The 22,026-nt window shown below is 45.6% G+C and overlaps 1 protein-coding gene across 1 annotated transcript in view; it reads right to left on the bottom strand.

Moving 5' to 3' along the window:
- LOC126329990 (ATP-dependent RNA helicase DDX3X-like) overlaps positions 1 to 22,026 on the bottom strand; it is a gene marked incomplete in the record, with an annotated part of 151,391 nt that overhangs the window by 20,893 nt on the left and 108,472 nt on the right. Inside the window, 2 exon segments of the mRNA XM_049996279.1 lie at positions 19,246 to 19,364; positions 19,556 to 19,715. Coding sequence (XP_049852236.1) covers positions 19,246 to 19,364; positions 19,556 to 19,715 — 279 coding nt within the window.

The raw sequence follows: 22,026 nt of genomic DNA on the forward strand, positions 1-22,026 counted from the left end.
AGCAGGCTGCATGCTGAAGGGCAGAGAGGTGGTCATGGATAATAGAGACTAAAGGGTGACGAGAGTTTCATCGATCAATAGCCTGCTGGCTACTCACGGAGTCTGAACAAATTAAAACACTGTGGTGGGAGGCCTGAAACAAAAAGGATGGACCTGTGAATGGCTAGAAGCAGTGCTGTGAACACACTACATGACCCCAGCAATAAATGGTGTTCGAAGTCAGTAGGAAACGTGTATCTCACCTTATCTATTGTTTTAGAACCATCAGCGTAAAAGATGGTAGCACCCTGGAATTCTGCAAGGATGGCACGCACAAGGCGCCGGTAAACTATAGGAGCAACAGAGACCTTAGGACCCTGGAATAGATTGGTCCTAATCCATAGTCTAGGCACCATCCAAAGGGGGGGTGGGGGTGGGGGGGGGGTGGTATGTGAGGAAAGATATGGGGTGCAGTCCAGTGAGTGGAGATGGAGATCCCGACGAGGGGAAGGAAACGCATGCCAACCGGCAATCCCACCCGTGGGCGGGTGTTAGGAGGGAGACATCCGTCATTGGTGAAGACCACAGGGTACACAGGATGGTAAGGGATTGGCAAATGGCGATTGCATGGGAAACAAGGATTTGGCTCTGTCGGATGTGTAGAGGGGGAATTCCCACTTCTGTGAGGAGACTATCAACAGGACTAGTGCAAAAGGCACCAACGGCCAGACACACCCCACATTGATGGACAGGATCAAGGAGTTTCAAAGTGGAAGGAGCTGCTGAGCCATAAACCTAGCTACCATAATCTAATCTGGACAAGACCAGAGCACGGTAAAGATGCTGAAGAGTTGAACAGTCTGCACCCCAGGAGGTGTGGGCCAGGAGATGGGGAGCATTAAGCTTCCACACACACATAGTCTTTAGATGGCGAATGTGGGTCAGCCATGTCAGCTTGTTATCAAAAATAAGGGCCAAGAAATGAGACTGTGCTACAACCTTGAGCAGTTGTTTGCCTAAATAAAGTTCCGGGTCGGGGTGTACTGTGGGTTGAAGACAAAAATGCATACCCCATGTTTTGGATGGAGAAAACTGGTGCACAGCAGATGCTATCAAGTGGGAGCTGCACTAAATGAAAAATCGTCAATGTACAATGCCGGGGTAGCCAGAGGCCCAACAGAGGTCACAAGCTTACTGATGGCAATGAGAAAGACTGTTACACTTAGCTCAGAACCCTGTGGGATACCATTCTCCTGAATTTGAGGGGCACTAAGTGAAGTGCCAACTTGTACCCAGAAGAGCCAGAGATAAAAACTCGCAGATAAAAAACGGAAGGGGACCATGGAAGCCCCAGTCATGGAGGGTAAATAAAATGTGATAGCGCCAAGCCATGTCGTATGCCTTTTATAGTTCAAAGACCGCAACAAGGTACCCATGGTGAGTAAAAGCCTGTTGGATGGCTGATTATTATCGGAGTAAATGGTCAGTTGGAGATCGCCCTGCCCAGAAGCCACACTGATACGGGAACAGAAGGCCCTGTGATTTGAGTATTGACAATAATCTGGAGCTGACCAAACATCTGAGCAGTTTATGAAGTACATTTGTCAGGCTAAGTGGGTGGTAGCTGTCTACAGACATTGGGGTTTTCCTGGGCTTAAGGGTGGGAATAACTACAATGTCTCGCCATTGTGACGGAAAAGCACCCTGAGCCAAATGTGGTTGAAGACCCTGAGGAGCTGTTGCCTCTGGGGAACATCCAAGTGTTGGATTATCTGGTTGTGGATGGAATCTGGGACTGGGGCTGTCTCTCGTGAAGAGACAAGAGCCTGCACCAATTCCCATCCAGCGAAAGGTGCATTATAGGGCTTAACGTGGTGCGAGATGAAACAGGGGGTGGGTGGAGGTGTCTGTTCAACTCTTGTGTTTCTGCCAGAGAAAGGTGGTAGGGTAGGAAGAGAGCGACACTGCCACTGCAAAATGTGTCGCGAGGTGCTCTGCAAGGACCAATGCATCAGTGCAAACAGCACCATGGAGGTTGAGACCCAGGGCAGTTGACTGTCGCTGGTGGCACAGAAGGCTATGGAGCTTCAACCAAACTTGCGACAAACAGCCATACGTCCCCAGGGAGAAAACATAACGATCCCAGCATTCCTTTTACTCCGCTTAATAATGTAAAGACCCTTAGCAGAGAGACGCCTAAAAGTGAGAAGGCCGGTCTGTGAAAGGTGTAGCTTAAATCACTGCAGCACCCCATCGGCAGTCCTGGATTGCGAATGCGACATCCTTGGTTCACCACGGTACTGGTCGACAACGAGGGGGACCTGTGGACAGGACAGCAGTGCCAGCAGCATGGAGAATAGTGGCAGAGATGCTTTGCATGACTAGATCAATGGAATTCGAAGGGGGAGGTGTCAAAGGTCACAGGAGACAAATTGGGCCTGCGGAATGCCCAAAGTGCAGGGGCTGGCTGTCTCGCGGTAGCAGGGAACGATAGAACCGCCAGAAAATGGTCATTTTCACATAGATCATCATGGGATGACCAATGTACATTATTTTTGTTTTGTTTTTGTAATGGCTTTAGGGCGCGAAACTGTTACACTCTTAAGTGCCCATTCTGTGACTTAGTGAAGGGTAAAAAATCGAATCTTAAATCAGTAGCAATGGGAGCTAAACTAAAAACAAAAGGAAATCTTAAAAAACCAATACTGAAAAGGGGGGGGGGAGCATTTTTCCCGAAAAAGAGCTTCAAATGATCGATGTTATCTCACTGACAATGATAAACTCAAGGGCGTTATTGAATAAGCACGTGTCATCTGCTAAAAGGGATGATACATCCGGCGACAGCTGTAAGCGGATTAAAATAGGGACACTGAAGTAAGAAGTGTCTTACTGTCCACGGTTGAGAGCAGTGGGGACAAAGCAGGGAAGGATCACAGCGTAAAATATGTCAATGGCTACAAAGACAGGGCCCTATCCGGAGTTTAGTGAAAATGACCTCCTCCTGACGACGGGACCAGTAGGAGCAAGTCCAAGCACAGGGAAGAGCTTTTACATCCCAGGAAGTGCAGACCAATGTGTGGGACGTAAAAGAGCAACACGATGACATAAAACACTCTGTAGATCGGCAAAGGGAACCATGCGAACAGTGGGCCAAGGAAGAGAAACTGCATCCTTGGCCGCTACATTGACTGCCTCGTTTCCACGGATACGAATGTACCCTGGAATCCAGAGGAATGCCACAGAGACGCCCCAAGTGGAGCAAGTGAAGGCAGTCCTGAATCCGGTGGATGAGATAAACAGCTTGGGGGTTGAGAAGAGAGCTAAGAGAATCTGAGCAACAGCCTGGAGAACAGTGTAATGCTCCGCAGTGAAAGCTGAACACTGGTCGGGAAGCCAAAATATAAGCACTCCCAACACCAAATGTGGTCTCTGAGCTGTCAGTGTAAATAAATGTGGCATCCTCCATTTGTGCCCATAAAGCAGAAATAGAGGGGAGGGGGTGGGGGTGGGGGTGGGGGGTGGGGAGTACTAACCTTGGGAAGCTGACCAAGGTCACGGAGAACGCAGGTCTGGCAGTGAAGCCAAGGAAGCACCATACCCCCATTTATCCATTTATCAGAAAAGTTTTAGGAAATTGAAAGGATAGGGATTGCATTAGTTGACGGAAGAGAACTCCCGGTAATAGTAGAGAGGAAGGGCAGCCTGCATACCCTAAATCCAAGGTGGTATCAGAAAAGAGGGCATGGGTCGGATGAGCAGGCGTGGAAGACAGAGGACTAGTGTAATGACTCAGTAGGACAGCTCGCCAATTAGGCAGTGGAGATTCAGCAGTTTCAGAGTAAAGGCTCTCCACGGAGATGGTATAAAAAAGCTCCAGACGCTGCACACAATCCACGGTGGGGGCGGAGTCGAGGAGCCGAAGAATAGACGGCCGTGTAGAGGAGTGAACTATGCTTCCGTAGTCCAATTTTGTGCACACTATGGCGCAATATAGGCGGAGGACGGCCACCCACTTCGCTCCCCAGGAGGTACCACTCAAAACATGGAGGGTGTTGAGAGACAACAGACAGCGAGCTGAAAGATATGAAACGTGGGAAGACCAGCACAGTTTTCTGTCAAACTTAAGTCCCAAGATGCCCATGAACGGGAGGTCGACAGGGCCTAGATGTAGGGAAGGCGGAGGAAATTCCGTACAATGAAAAAAATTTACAGACGGCCTTACTGGGAGAAAATTGGACGCTGGTTTCGATGCTCCATGAGTGGAGGCAATTGGGACATCCTTGAAGGCATCATTCAAGAAGGCTGGTCCGTTGAGAGCTGTAGTAGATTGTAAAATTGTTGAAAAAGAGGAAACCCAAGACATCAGGAAGGGGAGAATCCTGAACTGGATTTATGGCAATGGCTAACAGTACAAAACTTAGCATGGAGCCCTGGGTTACCCCATTTTCTTGGGAGAAGGCATGAGAGAGAGCAGTGTTCATCCACACCTTAAATGTGCGCTCCATCATAAATTCACGAATGAAAAGGGGTAGCCGACCACGAAAGCCCTGACGTAACAGTGTGCGGAGGATGCCTGTCCTCCAACAAGTATTGTATGACCTCTCCAGATAAAAAAAATTGCTACCATTTGGTGTTTCCTGATACAATTGTTCATTACGTAAGTGGAGAGAGCAACAAGATGGTCAACTGCCGAACAATTCTTTCGGAAACTGCATCGGGCAGTTGTTACAAGGTTTCTGGACTCCAGCCACTAGCGTAAACAGCAATTAACCACACAATCCCAAACCTTACAAACATTACTTGCGGGTGAGATGGGGAGATAGCTAGAGGGGAGATGTTTGTCATTTACAGGTTTTGCTATCCCGAAGAATGCGACAACACTGTGCACCCAACTGTTTGTAACGAATGTGGTTGGCCATCATAGGATGATAGTTAAGAACTTAGAGAGCACATTTGTGGGTGTGAAATGAGTGGTGCACACCTCAGTCCACCAAGGGACCAGGACACAGTGCAGTGAAGAGGAACTGTGGGGAATGGAACATGCTGCGATGGTAAGGATAATGTTCGTAAGATATTCTACCTGGTCATCGCAACTGGCGGAAACTATGTTCATCGAAGGTCGCCAGGGAGGAATAAGACCTCCAGTCACTCCCAGAAAGCTGTTATTTGGGGTGTGCACAGAGGTGGGGGTATCAGTCAGCAATTGGATAGCACACAGGAAATGGTGGCTTGCATACTTGCAAAGAGAACGGACCACTCGAGATGATGGGCAAGTAGGGTAGTGCAGGAGAGGCCCAAATGGGAATAGGAGTGAGTGAAGTCTGAAAGGAACATGGGTGCCCCCATGTTAAGGCAGATGAGGTTAAAGTGATTGAGGTCAGCCAAGAGGGCACCTCTCTGAAAGGTTCTGGGAGAACTCCAAAGGGGATGGCATGCATTAAAGTCACCAAACAGCACAAAGGGGGAGGGTGGGTGGGTGGGTGGGTGGGTGGGTGGAGTTGCCCAATAAGCTAGAGAAAGTCTGCCCTGGTGGCATCTAATGACGGAGGTATGTGAATGGTACAAAGAGAAAAGTGAAAAGGTAAAGTGAGGGAGGAAAACGCGGACTGCAACAGCTTGAAGCCAGGTAGTCAGGGAGACAGGTTGACCATGAACAACATCCCAGGTGTGCAACATGACTTCCCTATGAGATGGAATGCTGTCCTTCGGGAGAAGGTCAAAGTGGACTGGGAAGAAATCTGAGAGCTCAAAGTGGCCATGAGGATGCAATTTTGTTTCCTGGATGCGGATGCTGCAATTCTAAGAGAAGATGTAAGTTCTCTTAATTGGATTGAAGGCCGCAAACGTTCCACTGGAGGAGAGTCATAAGGGAGAGAGCAGGCAGGGAAAAATAAAGGGGTGTCCCCTCGGCAGCTGTTGCCGAGTGCCAGCCTTCGAAGACTCGCTGCTACAAGGTGCACAGGGTGCAGGATCCCGCTCAAAAAGGTCTACAGAGATTTCAGCATTCACTCGATGTCAGTCTGTGAGTCCAGGGTAGGATAATGGTTGGTGGTGTGCATTGGTGACAGAGATCGGCCAGGCGAGTATCACGGGGTGACACTGTCTAAGATTATCTCCAAGTTGGCAAACGAGAAGACTGTTTGCCTTTGTTTCACTTCTTGCAGCCTTTGTGGTTGGCAGAGGAAGACTAAGATGTTTGTTGGTTGGAACAACATAGGAAGCTGCAGGAGTAGTCCTTCTTCCCTTTCTGGCCTGCCGATTGTGCAGCAGGTGACTTCAACCCATTAGGCGAAACTTTAGTCGCCTATTGCACAGTTGGAGGAGGAGACGGGGATTCTACCATGACACAGGGCGACTTCACAACAGTGGTGATGAATTTGAGGTCACATGTATGTGTGGCTATGTCCTTTGTGGAGCAAGATATGAGAACAGTACTGTATGTGCCGAGAGAGAGACCGCAGTGTTTCCAACTAGCCAGCAACTTGCGAGTGACCGGGTAAGGCACTTTCTCTTTCACCCACATCTCCTTGACAGCCCGCTCATCAAGAAACACCAGAAGATCTTTGGAGGTGACTGCTTGATCGGCGTTGCAGCTGATACAGTGGGGAGTAGGAGACAATCACCCTCGTGAGCATCCTACCACAGGTTACACATTTGGCCAAGTGTCAACAGGAGATTCAAGTGTAATTTTAATGATGATACTGGTAGCAGCACATCAGGTTTGGAGTGTACAGTTTGATGGTGATAACACCATAGCCTCCTTTGGTCTTTGACAGAAGCAACACACTAAAGTGAGAAAAATAATGTGTGTGGGGGCAGTAAGGATGTATCTACCTTTTCCATCACCCAATGGATTGTAATGACACCCTGATCAGAGAGGTACATCCAGATTTCTGCCTCAGTCAGACCATCAAATAGCCCAGTTTAAGTTAACACCACGGGATGAATTCAACGTTCGATGGGCCTTAACATGAACAAGATAGCTCTTGAGAGAAGCTGCAAGCAGTTTATGTGCTTGAAAATTTGAAACAGTCTCTAAAAGCAAAGTGCCATTTTGTAAAGGGGAACAGAATTTCACAGAGCTGGCAATTGCATCAACACCTTTCTGAATAATAAACGGATTTACCATAGCAAAGAACTGAGTCTTCAGTACGTCAAACCACAAGGAACTTTGGTGCGGCTGGGAGGGTCTGAATTGTTAGCCTCATTCATTTTATGTTTGGTAGACACTGACTGCGAAGATGATTGGCTCACTGCGAGAAGATCCCCTATGATTGCCAGCATCTCCAATAGTGTGCTGCTTCCGAACTGGGAGTCCCCTCAGAAAGGGGTGCACCTGCCTTAGGTGATTGTTCACACCGAAGGTCACACCTTCTGAATATGTGAGAGACCAATTGGCAATTTGGGAAGGTAGCAAGCAGCTCAGGTAATCACCCCTCCTTGGGCCTGGCCTTACCAGGGGGGGGTACATGGGTACCCTACCTGTCAACCCACGGCTGGGAATTACGCATTACTCAGTCACACGTTATGCATCAGATGCGTTGGCTGTCCTTCAGGAACACACAAAGAGGAATAAGAAAAAGAGCGCCCTCAAATGTAGAAGTGGAAGGAGGATAGGAGACGGGGAACTAAGAAAGAAAAAAAGGAATGGAAAACAGTGGAGAGAGAATTCTGATATCAGCTACTGAATATGCAGAACACATTTCCAAAAATATCACAACCATGTTTCCAAGGAAGGGAAAAAAGAACAGCAATAGGATGAATATGCAGCATGCAGGGGAAAAGATGCTGCGAAGGCTGGGGCCCCATGGTAGCCAAGCATGAACCCAGCCAAGAACCACCTTTTGTCGCAACGAGACACACTTTAAGCCTCTGGGCCTCCTTAGATATTGGTAGAATTAAGGCAGGGGTGAAGTGTTTGACACCATGCATTCTGCGGAAAGTATTTCATGCGGTGATAGTGGAGACAATGAAATTTCCATCGTCAAATACTTACTGACAGCATGATACACTTGCAAAGGCTCTTCTATATGGTAGACACATGACTGCTTTCAACTGTTTAACATTACATAACAACTTAAGAACTGCAAGAAAGTACTGACTTTATAAACCAAAAATAACTCCACTATATAAACAAATGCTCAGTGAAGTTATTTTGTCAGTCCACGCACAAGAACTGGCTAGGAATTACTAGGGAGATATAGTCAGTCAGTCTAATCTGAAAAGCAAGCAGCGCTAATGGTGGGAGGAGTTGTCTTTCCCGGAAGAACACTGCAGCTGCTGCACAGGATGACAGATTTCCCCTCCAGCAATCTAAAACCGAGCACAGGGATAATGTAGATTCTGTCCATATGCATTACTAGTGTTAGTGTTGTCACTAACTTCCAAGATCCTTTTCATGTAGTATTCCGGCATTTTGTGGAACATAAACACCGACAGGCGCGCGCGAGGGTGTGTGTGTGTGTGTGTGTGTGTGTGTGTGTGTGTGTAGCCAGTGATTCATAAAGCACATCGTGGAGGGTCAGTATAGCTTTGTAAAATATCTTGTACTTGCTTCTTGTGACATAATGGGGTAGATCAGAATGGGCAATTGCTTTCTCAGTCCTAATTTGGCACACCTACGAAGGAAACAAGTGAATGACCACAACATGGTAACCTACCTTTCATGGTGCTCCTAGCACATGCACCTCCCCCTCCATACTGTTACACCACCAGAACACAATTTGTCCCTTAAAATTGCACTACTGCACTTCGATGTGGAACACACAATTAATATTTTTTAATACACTTCATTTAAAAATAATTTCATCCTGTTAGATCAATATTTTTTGTAACTTGATTTTTCTAACCCTTGCAACGCAGAAACTATAAGTTCTAGAGAAAAAAAAATGGTTAGGATCTTTTTGTAAGCAATTTATTGCAGTTAAAGTTTGTACAGGGACACATTTTCATTGGAAGCGGGGGTTTTCGAGTTTATCAAGAAAAACACAAAAACCGCCCCTTAAACGCCTCTCCCAACCCAAAACTCACACCATACCACTCAGGAATTTTAATATGTTCATGACACTCCCACCTAGCACTATGCAAATATTTGAGATTATGTGATTTTCCCCCATAATTTTGCTTCACTGACTGGACTACAGTGGTGGCAAAAACACAATAGCAAGGTATTTGTTACTACACACAAATACAAATAGTAACTGAGGTGATTTACTGGGGTACAATTCCTCCATACTCAAAGAAGTGGAAAGACAGCCGCATTAATAGCTCCTGTAGTCAAATGTGTATAAAAAAATCAGTTTTTTTAAAATTAGTCATGAGTCTTTAATACAAGAAAACTTTTATTAACAGAATGATGTTACTAATAGAATGATGAGACTAAAAGCACTGCAAGCGACCTGGTAATGCTGTGTTGTTCTACCTGTGTAGACCAGTGTGTTCATCCCTTCCAGATGCGCTCAGTCTGCGATTCAGCTCCTTACAGCCATCACATGATTTTTGAGACTGATCAGTGAAGGTACGTTTGATGTGTGTTACGAAAATTGAACAGCGGAATTTAGAGCAATGTTACGCCATCAAGTTTTTGTTAAACTTTGGAAATCAGAGTACAACCTTAGAAAAGTTTAAACAGTGTTTTACAAAGAGCTCCTTGAAAAGCTCAGGAAAAGGGTGGATCGAGTTAGACCAGACATCACAGACAAGTTAATGCTGCATCGCGACAGTGTCAAAAGTTACACTTCCACCATGGATTTTTTGACCTCAAAAGGCATTCCTGTTGTTCTGCAGACCCTCTATTCACCTGATCCGAGTCCTTGTGACATTCTTTTTCCGAAACTAAAAACTGTCTTAATAGAACATCATTTTGGCACCATGGAGAAACATTTGAAAGAATGTTTCTGACATGTCAAAGGCCCTACCAGCTCAAGCCTTTCAATACTGCTACTGAAACTGGTAATGACTCCACCAGTGTACAGCTGCTGAAGGTAACTATTTTTAAGGGGGGCGATATTGTTATCTGAAAAAATAAAATAGTAAGTAATTTTAAAAAAACCAGCCTCATTACTTTCCTCACACACCTCAAGTGGAGGATTAACTTCAAATGTCTTACATACAGATCTTGACTTAAGACCTTACATACTCTGCAGTCAGGGAAGTTTATCAAGTAACCGTTCCTTGATAATAAAGAGTGAAATGTCAGCTTAGAATGACAGGAACAGGTGTTTTGGTAAAGCTGAATGAAAGTGTCCTGATTAATAAGATCACAAAGCTGTAATCAGTAAGTTAATTTAACTGATTACCATGATAATTAAGTAACTAAGAATCTTAGAACAACAATACAACTTAATACCACCACTGTCATTTTTTCTTTTATTTTGGCAGATCATCTGGATTTCCATTTGATGTAGTACAATGCTTCCTTCTTAATATTGCTGTTTGTGCTGCTGCCCATGACATTACTTAAGATCTGAAACATCCTATTCCTTGTCAACTCTTCTCCTCCAAATACCATTCCAAGATTCTCATAACACTCTCCCACGAATTTTTATTGTATGTCCTATTCAGTTTCTTTTCTTTCCCTTCCTTCTATGTTCAGTGATTATTTCTCCTCATAATTTTCTCAGTATAGTCTGCTACATTGCAAGGCCACCTATATATTGTCTTACAATATTGTACTGGCCCTTCCACTACAAAAACAAACCATATGACTGTTCATGTACACGTACTTCCTCCACCTAAGATTGGTTTGTGGGATTAAAGGGACCAGATTACCATGGTCATCGGTCCCTTTTTCAAAAACCATCCAAGGAGAACAAAAAAACGAACAACAGAAAAGACAGCAGACGAAACAGGACATGAAATACTCTGACAGAGACCAGACAAAACAAATTAAAACACACAGGAAAAGCCAACCACCAAGAACATATTAAAAACTCAGTTTAAAATCAGAGGCTAAAAGCCAGAATCAACACTATAAAACAAACACTCAGATTAAAGGATAAAAACCCCCTGCCCGAATAACACGCAAAACCAAGTCCACCCTGGCAGAGTCATCTAATAAAAGAGCAGAGAGCGTGTCAGGCAGCGCAAATGTCTGCCTGAGCACAGATAAAAGTGGACAGTCCAACAAAACGTGGGCCACTGTCAATGCCAAGCTGCAGCGGCATAGAGGGGGGGTCCACACGGCGCAATAAGTGGCCGTGGGTCATCCATGTGTACCCAATGCACAGTCGGTAGAGGACAACAGACTCGTTGCGACAGACTCGCATGGAGGAGTGCCACACAGTCGTCATGTCCTTGACGGCACGGAGTTTGTTAGGGGTGGTCAGACCGCATCCCAAAACGAGATAACTGTGCGGTGTAAGACTGCTCGCAAATCAGTCGCCGGGAGGCCAATCTCCAGAGATGGTGCACTGGTGGCCTCTTTCGCCAGGCGGTCAACATTCTCATTGCCGGGTATCCCAACATGGCCTGGGGTCCACACGAAGACCACAGAGCGGCCGCAATGCGCAAGAGTATGCAGGGACTCCTGGATAGCCATTACCAGACGAGAATGAGGGAAACACTGGTCGAGAGCTCGTAAACCGCTCAGGGAATCGCTACAGATAACGAAGGACTCACCTGAGCAGGAGCGGATATACTCTAGGGCACGAAAGATGGCGACCAGCTCAGCAGTGTAAACACTGCAGCCAGCCGGCAACGAACATTGTTCAGAATGGTCCCCTAAAGATAGTGCATAACCGACACGACCAGCAACCATCGAACCGTCGGTGTAGACAACGCCAGAGCCCTGATACGTGGCCAGGCTGGTATAAAAACAGCATCGGAAGGCCTCCGGAGGGACTGAGTCCTTTGGGCCCTGTGCCAAGTCGAGCCGAGCCGAAGGCAAGGGCGAGGCACACACCACGGGGGAGTACGCAGAGGGGCACGGAAAGGAGGTGGAACAGGGAAACACCCAAGCCCATAGAGAAGCTGTTTGACACGTACGGTGATCGGACAACCCGACTGGGGCCGACGTTCTGGCAGCTGGACGACTGACTGTGGGAATAGGACACGATAATTTGTGTGCCCTGGCAAGCTAAAAACATGGGCAGCATAAGCAGCCAGTAATTGTTGGCATTGTAACCACGGTGGAAGGACACCTGCCTCCACAAGTATGCTGTCCACAGGGCTGATTCGGAAGGCACCAGTGGCAAGGCATATCCCGCTGTGGAGGATTGGGTCCAGCACCCGCAACGCAGATGGGGATGCTGACCCATAAGCCAGACTCCCGTAGTCCAGACGGGACTGGATTAATGCCTGGTAAAGCCGTAGGAGAGTAGATCGGTCGGCGCCCCATCTGGTGTGGCTCAGGCATTGCATAGCATTTAGATGCCGCCAACATGCCTGTTTAAGCTGCCAAATATGAGGCAGCGAAGTCAACCGGGCATCAAAAACCACCCCCAAAAACCTATGTGACTCCACCACTTTAAGAAGCTCGCCGTAGAGATAAAGCCGCGGCTCCGGGTGAACAGTGTGTCGCCGGCAGAAATGCATAACGCAGGTCTTGGCTGCCGAAAACTGAAAACCATGCGCCACAGCCCAAGACTGTGCCTTGCGGATTGCGCCCTGTAGCTGACGTTTAGCAGCTGCAATGCCAATAGAGCTGTAGTAAAGGCAGAAGTCATCAGCATACAGGGAAGCAGAGACAGTATTTCCCAGGGCCACAGCGAGCCCGTTAGTAGCTATTAAAAACAGACAGACACTGAGAACAGAACCCTGTGGCACACCGTTCTCCTGGACTTGGGAGGAACTATATGAGGCCGCGACGTGCACGCGGAAGGTACGATATGACAGAAACTTGCAGATATAGATCGCCAGAGGGCCCCGAAGACCCCATCCATGAAGCGTAGAAAGGATGTGATGACGCCATGTCGTATCATACACCTTCCGCATGTCGAAAAAGACAGCGACCAGATGCTGACGGCGGGCAAAGGCAGTACGGATGGCCGACTCCAGGCTTACCAAATTGTCGTCGGCGGAGCCGCCTTTACGGAACCCACCCTGAGACGGAGCCAGAAGGCCCCGAGACTCCAGTACCCAATTCAAGTGCCGGCTCACCATCCGTTCAAGCAACTTGCAAAGAATGTTGGTGAGGCTAATGGGACGGTAGCTGTCCACCTCCAAAGGGTTCTTCCCTGGTTTCAGAATGGGGACAACAAGACTTTCCTGCCATTGCGACAGAAACTCACCCTCGACCCAAATGTGGTTGTAAAGATTGAGAAGGCGTCACTGGCAGTCCACTGAAAGGTGTTTCAGCATCTGAGAGTGGATGCTATCTGGCCCAGGAGCGGTATCAGGACAAGCGGCGAGGGCACTGCGAAATTCCCACTCACTGAATGAAACATCGTACAATTCAGGATCGTGAATGCGAAAAGAAAGACTCCGACGTTCTATCCGCTCCTTAATGGAGCGGAAGCCCAAGGGGTAGTTGGCAGAAGCGGAATTCAGAGCAAAGTGCTCTGCCAAGCGGTTTGCAATGACGTCGGAGTCAGTACAAACTGCTCCATTCAGTGAGAGCGCAGGGACACTGACAGGGGTCCGATAGCCATAGAGGCGGCGAATCTTGGCCCAGACCTGCGATGGAGTGACATGGAGGCCAATGGTGGACACATACCGCTCCCAACACTCCTGCTTGCGTTGGCGGATAATGCAGTGGGCTTGCGCACGCAGCCGTTTGAAGGCGATAAGGTGGTCGATTGAGGGATGTCGCTTGTGACGCTGGAGCGCCCGCCGGCGAGCTTTAATCGCTTCAGCGATCTCAGGCGACCACCAATGCGCAGTCCGCCGCCGAGGCGACCCAGAAGAACGAGCAATGGCAGATTCGGCGGCAGTAACGATGCCTGTGGTGACCGATTGAACCACTGCATCAATGGCATTGCTAGAGAGAGACTCAATAGCGGCAGTGGAGGAGAACAAGTCCCAGTCAGCCTGATTCATAGCCCATCTGCTAGGACGCCCAGAAGACTGACACTGTGGCAGTGACAGAAAGATCGGAAAGTGGTCACTACCACACAGGTCGTTATGCACTCTCCATTGGACAGACAGTAAGAAGCTAGGGCTACAGATGGAAAGGTCAATGACGGAGTATGTGCCATGCGCCACACTGAAGTGTGTGAAGGCACCATCACTGAAGATCGAGAGATCGAGCTGCGCCAATAAATGCTCAATGATGGCGCCTCGACCTGTTGCCACTGACCCACCCCACAGATGGTTATGGGTTAAAGTCGCCCAGTAACAGGAAAGGTGGAGGCAATTGAGCTATCAGAGCAGCCAGGACATGCTGCGCGACATCACCATCCGGTGGAAGGTAAAGACTGCAAACAGTAACAGCCTGTGGCGTACACACCCGAACAGTGACAGCCTCTAAAGGTGTGTGGCGAGGGACAGACTCGCTGTGGAGAGAGTTCAGGACATAGATGCAGACGCCACCAGACACCCTTTCATAAGCTGCCCGGTTCTTATAACAACCCCGATAGCCACGGAGGGCGGGGGTTCTATTGCCGGAAACCAAGTTTCCTGAAGAACAATGCAGAGGAAAGGGTGAAGGCTGATAAGTTGGCGGAGCTCAGCTAGGTGGTGGAAGAAACCGCTGCAGTTCCACTGGAGGATGGTGTTGTCCATGGCTGGGACTGGGAAGGCAAATTACGCCACTGGGTCACCTGATGCCTCCGATGGAGCACCCGTGCAAATGCTGTCCATTGCGTCTGAGGGACTGGCGAGATCGAGGTCCTCAGCGGACACAAGAATTTCCACCTCATCCTCAGACGCAGAGCTTGTAGGTAGTGGTGGAGTAGGAGCCATCGCAGGTGCCTTGGTCTTACGGGGCTTCAGTGTGGTTTTGTGTCACTGTTCCTTTGGTTGCCATTGCTGATAGGGCTTATGATCGCGAAGCCCGACGACCAGCGGCCTGTGGCTTCTTCAGCCACTGGTTGGTGTCTGCTGTGCTGCTGGTAGGAACCTGGGAAGGAAGTGACCCAAGGGATCCCTTCCGAGCGAGAGAAGCCGAAGAAGACTTACGCTTCTCCGGTTTAGAAGTGGGGACTGGTGTCCCCGGTGGTTTAGTAGGTGCTGCTCCCGAGGTAGATGGTGTGGGAGCAACAGCAAGAGAAGGGGCCCCATCGTCAAGGGGGCAGGGAGGTCCTCTGACGCTGAGAGCTGACTGACTGTGGTGCAGCTAAAGGAGCTGGAGCAGGAGTGACAGTGGAGGCATAAGATGACATCATGCGCACGGGATGTAGCTGTTCAAATTTCCGCTTAACCTCAGTGTAAGTCAGTCGGTCCAGGGTCTTATATTCCATGATTTTGTGTTCTTTCTGTAAGATCCTGCAGTCTGGCGAGCAAGGTGAATGAGGCTCTCCACAGTTGACACAGATGGGAGGCAGAGCACATGGAGTATCGGGATGAGATGAGCGTCCGCAATCTCAACATGTGAGGCTGGAAGTACAGCGGGAAGACATACGGCCGAACTTCCAGCACTTAAAGCACTGCATCGAGGAAGGGATATAGGGCTTGATGTCACAACGGTAGACCATCACCTTGACCTTCTCCAGTAATGTACCACCCTCGAAGGCCAAGATGAAGGCACCGGTAGCAATCTGATTATCCCTTGGACCCTGATGAATGCGCCGGACGAAATGAACACCTCTACGCTCTAAGTTGGCGCGCAGCTCGTCATCAGACTGCAGAAGTAGGTCCCTATGGAAAATAACACCCTGGACCATAATTAAACTCTTATGTGGTGTGATGGTAACGTTAACATCCCCCAACTTCTCACAAGCAAGCAACCTGCGTGACTGGGCGGAGGATGCGGTTTTTATCAGACTGACCCAGAGCGCATTTTAGACAAGCCCTCCATCTCCCCAAACTTGTCCTCCAAATGCTGTACAAAGAACTGAGGCTTCATGGATACAAAGGATTCCCCCATCAGCTCTGGTACAGACGAGACACCTGGGTGAATACATGTCACTATCATTCATTGCCTTTCGATCCTCCCATGATGTGGCCAGGGATGGGAACGATTTGGGGTCATAAACGTTAGCTTTAAAATGAGCCCTTTAACGCTTATAGACCGCTGGTGGCTGGCCACCATCAAGAGATGATGTGCCACGCTTCATTGCGGGACATCCGCCCCGATGCCACCTACTCCGACCAAGGGCCCTCCCCATGGGCGCCACCCAGCCACAGCAAGAGCCACCTGGCAGGATGGCCATTGCCGGGAGTCCTGATGCTCCAGGGAGATGGGCATCTACTCCTTGGCATACATAGGGAGTAAACGGTGCAGGCATCAGTAGAGCGATCCCTGTGTTGTCAGGGGGCTACAACCAACAGGGTACATGGCGGCCCCACCACAACGGACTGGCTACAGTGCTGGATCTTAGGTGCAAAAATGTATAAGGTTGTTGTCGCAGTGGAAAGCAACACTGCACAGTGCAGCGTGGTAATCGCACCCAGGGACGTATCCTCGCCCAAGAGATGGAAAACAAGCGGGACACCATTGCAACGATGAGAAAGCTGGCTAAAGGTCTCAATGCATGACAGATACAATGCACCATGTAAGGCGCCCTTCCCCAATCGGCTCGCTCTGTGCAAAAATTTTGAAATATGGAGGTCAAACCTGAGAGGGGACCATCACATAAGGCCGAAAAGTTTGAGACTCCTTTTAGTCGCCTCTTACGACAGGCAGGAATACCGCGGGCCTATTCTTACCCCCAAACCCGCAAGGGGGGTCCTCCACCTAAAACAGAAGATAAATTCTGTTACTAGTTTGAACACGGTGCAATTACTTTCTGGAGTTTCAGGGTTATTCTTGAATTTTATGTCCACTGAGACAACTTTTTTAAGGGCTCTGTTGAAATACAAGTATTCGCATGTTGTATTAGTCTGATTCAAACAACATTTTTGTTACTGTATTGGTGAACATTTATCAAAAAGTATGTGTCCAATGTTAGCCATGACATATATTTAGAACTGCCAGCTGTCAAAAATGTTATGTGCGTGTTTTCATAGTATCAGTGATTATTTTTTATTTAAAATAATAACGGATCAGAGAATTTTCAGCAAATTTTGCCATAAGAAAGGAATAAAGTGCATCAGAGTTTTAGGAATGTTAAATATTCCTATGAGTAAAAAAAGGTTTTACGAGTATTGTAATCATTTTGAAGAACAATGTGATGATGAAAATGACAAGCACCTGGGTGCACCAGCACACCAACCAATGTTGAAAAGTGAAAGAAATGAATATGAAATATTGTCAAATCGCAACCAGAAAAGTTTCTGGTTGCTCATGGCATGAAACTGTTTTGGAAGTAGTTGAACTTTTTGCATTGAACGCAAAGTTGCTCAGGAGTCATTAGTAGAAGTCAATAATGATACATAACTACTAAAACAGGTCCCAATAGGTGACGAAACATGAGCTGAGGGATGTGACTTTGAAACTAAGGTGCAACCTTGCCAGTGACAGCACAATGAATCTTAAAAACCTGGGAGAAAAAAAAAGAAAAAAAAAAAAAAAACCAACCCTCACCAGGTACAGTCACATTTAAAGGCTATGGTCACAGTTTACTTTAATTTTAATAGTATAGTGCCCCATTAACTCTTTCCACAAGGTGAAATGCACAATATGGGTACTACCTACAAGATCAACAGCAATTTCTGGAGGATCAATTTATGGCTTTTACACCATGATAATTTATCTGCTCACATTTTCTTGTGAGTTTGTGAACATTTGGCAAAAAATAAAATAATATCTCCATGTGACTACTTTATGCACCAAAAAATAAAGAGAACCTTAAAGGGCATTCTTTTACAAGTGTTGGAGATAAAAACACATCACTGAGTGATTGAATGGTATCCCAAAAATATAAAGTTCCAGTAATAGGAAACTGTGATGGCGCAAGTGAACAACAGGTAATGGTGGAATATTTTAAAGAAGATAACACTGATGTAGATTAGTAAATAAACCAAGGTTTAGATCCAACATTCGCCGCAATAATCTTGTTGCTTCCACTAACATTGTCCATGATGCCTTCAAAGTCAGGACCCTGACAACATTAGTGTTGTTGTCTACCCAAGTTCTGTCAATATAAAAGTGCTTTCATGTTACAAATAACCGGACATTCTTCACTCTAAAAGCACCGCCACTTTGTATTGTGCACATTTTCTTGCAATGTGGTATGCTTATCAGTCATTTCCGAATAACTAAATATATCACTAAAAGCGCAAACTCAAATTCACTGATGCTGTAATTAAAAATAAGAGAAACAAAATCAATAGAAAATACAGCACACTGCACTACACTTCTTGAAATGAGTAACAGAATTTGGATGTGCCTTTAGTGTAGTTGCAAGGTTCTTCTCAGAAAGGCCACCTCACCTATCATGACCGTGGCTTGCTCATGAATTTACCAACAGGTTATACCACCTCATTTTTTATCTTTTCCATCCAATGTCTTTGTTCTTTCTCTACTACATCTGTATTTCAAATGCCTCCAGCCAGTTTTTTCCTTATTACCTATGTTTCAGCACCATATAGGTGGTTACTTCATACGCAACACTTCGCATCTTTTCTTCAAATTTTAGCAGGAAACTCCTTTGCTTTCAAAATGTCTCACCTGCCATTGCAATGATGATTTTAATTTATGTGGTGCACAAACTATTGATCCACCTTTGTTTTAGGTTTTACCTAGTCTGTGAAGAATGCTAGAGTAGTTCCTCTTCACTACTTTACTACCCTCTACAAAGTAGTCTGTTGTGTAGCTTGCTTTCATTTCTACAAGCAAGCAAATATATTAGCAGTTTAGAAAAGCTTATATACAGTATTTTATTACCATAACCAACTAACTAACTAAACCACTACTATTCAGCTCCAATCAAAGAAAACATCACACCCTCAAGTGGTAGCAACATAGCGTAAGCATAATGTGTACAGTGCTATTTAGAAGACAGTCTGTAATTCCTAACAAAGACCCCAAAGAGCTCACCCACAGTGAATGGGGTTACAGTACTTTAAACAATACGTGTAATATTACCTACTTGCCAGAAAGTAAGGTCTAAAATATTTAGTTTTTTTTTTTAATTTAAAGATCTGCGAGTCAGTTCTAATTATAGTACTCGAGGTACTGCATACCAAAGTTCCAGATTTTTATCTGCATTGTTCATCACTAGGAAAAAAAACAGTAAAATGGGTACAAACATGTATGTATAAAAGTACAATACAGAAAATGCATACCTCCAGAATGGCTGTCTCCTCCATAGCCGTAGCCTCCAGAACGACCACCTGAAGAACCTGAACGATTGCCACCACTTGTTTGACGATAATCACGAGCACCAAATCCTCCACTACCAAACCTATTTAAATAAAAAGAAAATCAACTTATGAACTGCCAATTACATAAAATTGTAACTAGATCTCCCCATCAAGTGCACACAAACTTGCAGACTAAAATTTAGACATCATAATTAACTTAAAACTGTTTACACTCAAAAAAAGCTTGTTCACTTGATTAGAGGCAATTCATAAACAAGGTACTACAACTAACCGTTTATTACCACCACCACGTCTTCCACTAGATGGCATCCTTGAGTCACTAGCCAAGGATTGTAACCAAGATGGTAACTCTTGTTTTGTCTCCTGTATCAATTCCACCAAATCTCTTACCAGGTTTTTGTTCTTTTCATTAAAGAAGGATGTTGCCAAACCTACAAAACATAGGTCATTTTTTTTATTAGAATATTTGTTTATCAAATTCAACTTAACAAAATTTGATTTTTAACTCCTGCACATGTACTCACACTACTAACTTTAAGGCTTTCTATCACAATTCAAAATAAATTCTCAATAATACCCAATCTTGTTCCTCCCATAACACCATTCTGCCATTTAATCGACAAACAGGACAATCCAAAAAGGGGGACTGCCCTCAGTAGTATAGTTTATAGACACAAAGGATAAAAAAAGCATGAAGATATTTTTGATATAATCAGAAATGTTTAACTTTTAGTCATAACCCAGTCTTTCAGTGGGTTCAGGACAAAGATTGTACTATATCTGTGTCACTATAGGAATGAAAGATTAAAGGAATCATGTATTGACTACAAAAAGCAAATACAATTATCAGATGACTAAAGAGGTTTGACCATAAAGATGTGCACCAGCAATTGAGGAAAAACAACTTCTTGTGGAAATGTTTAATCAAAATACTGTATGATGCAGCAGACAACCCTACAGTTTCAAGTTTTAGTTGTGCAAGATTGCTAGATCCTAACCATATTCCAATAAATGACATATCAAACTTATCTTCATCTCCTGAAGTTATTCAGATTACAGTTTATTACCAGGTTTGAGATTAGAACAGTAACAGAACCACTGTAGAACAACTGAGGTTGTTCAATGCAGTAATTTTGGATGCACGACCCACTTAAAAAAGTAAAAAGAATAGTCAGTTTTTAGTTATTAGTCAATCTGCACATACGCATGTCTGAAATGGCAAAGTTCAGGCACGTATCATGTCAGCCATGCCTATTTCAACATAGCATATGCAGGTCCCGTTGTTACTCTTGCTTATATTGGGATTTTTCCTTTGACCTAGAAACTACATTCCTCATACATTTACTGTGATCAGGGTTGCAACAAGTTTCTCCAAGTGAAATTCCCTGATTTCCGGACAACTTTTATAGCATTTTTCCCTGACAAATTTTGATATCACAAGCGTAAGTAAGGACATAGGTTGACAAAGAATGTAAGGACACCTGTCTTAAGTACTAACATCAACATCTTTTCTAGTGGAATGTTTTCAGATGGAGAAAGCAAGCCAAATGGTGTGTGTTTCATTAAGATAACTTAATTAATTTCAATAAAATGAAATAAATTTGGTGACAAAAACATGCATTTGCTTAGAGTACCAAGACAGATTTAAAATACCTTCACCATTTTCGGAAATAACCTGAGAAAAAAGAAGGCCTCTAAAGACGTGTATAAGGCAGGGAAGAGTTGAGTAAACGAACACTATAGATGACCACCAATAAAACATTGGTTTACCATATTTGTTATTGTCGGTTATTACTGACTTATGTCTATTATTTTACAGGTACTGCGCGACTTTCTTTCAAGAAATACATGAGCACATTGCATACAAGCCATCTGTGACTGCCACAGTTTTCTTCTTATCGTCCATATTTTCTAATATATAAATTATTTTCAAAGTGCCAAAATGAACTAGAATTAATAAAATTTGTATAAAATGTGGCATTGTGTAATGTACTTGCAGTGAGACAGTCACAATTCCAGAAATCCATCACCAGTGCCCTCTGGCCAGCCAAGGAGCATACAGTCCTGGGTCTGTGGATAAACTACAAAAATCCGTTACATTACGCTACACACAAACAGACCCAATAGGCAGGGCTTGCACATTGGTAGGAAACAGATCAGCAGACCCAATCTATTAGGGATACCTGCAGAAATGGCTTGCGGTTTTGGCCCGTCATGGGAGTACACTCATGTGGTCAGCTATTCATGTGTCACAGATACAATGTTGTTGAAATGAGACCACAGTGATCAATCCATGCAACAGATAACTTGTGCAAATACTCTGAGAACAAATACTAATGAGGATAGGTAGCAACTCACCATAAAGATAACCTCTGAGCTGCAGACAGGCTGATAGAAAAGACAATAACACTCAACAAAATTTTTGGTCATAGCCAAAACAATATCGCACAGATATACACTCACACAATCACTCTGACAACTCATGCACACATGACCACCATCTCCAGCCACTGTATGAACAATCTTCAAGAATCAAATCCAAACAAACCATTCTTCACACCTCCCTGCCTCTAGTCGGCAGCTGCAAGGCTAGTGGCAAGAAGTGATGGCAGCACTGAGTGCAAGCTGAGGGAGTGGTAGGAAGGGAAGAAACAGTAAGAATGAGGGAGTAGTAGGCAGCACATGAACTCTGCTGCATCCAGCCAGCAATATGCACAACCATCTCAATAAATAAACCATTTC

Source organism: Schistocerca gregaria, chromosome 2, assembly GCF_023897955.1.
Source record: "Schistocerca gregaria isolate iqSchGreg1 chromosome 2, iqSchGreg1.2, whole genome shotgun sequence".
Taxonomy (NCBI): domain Eukaryota; kingdom Metazoa; phylum Arthropoda; class Insecta; order Orthoptera; family Acrididae; genus Schistocerca; species Schistocerca gregaria.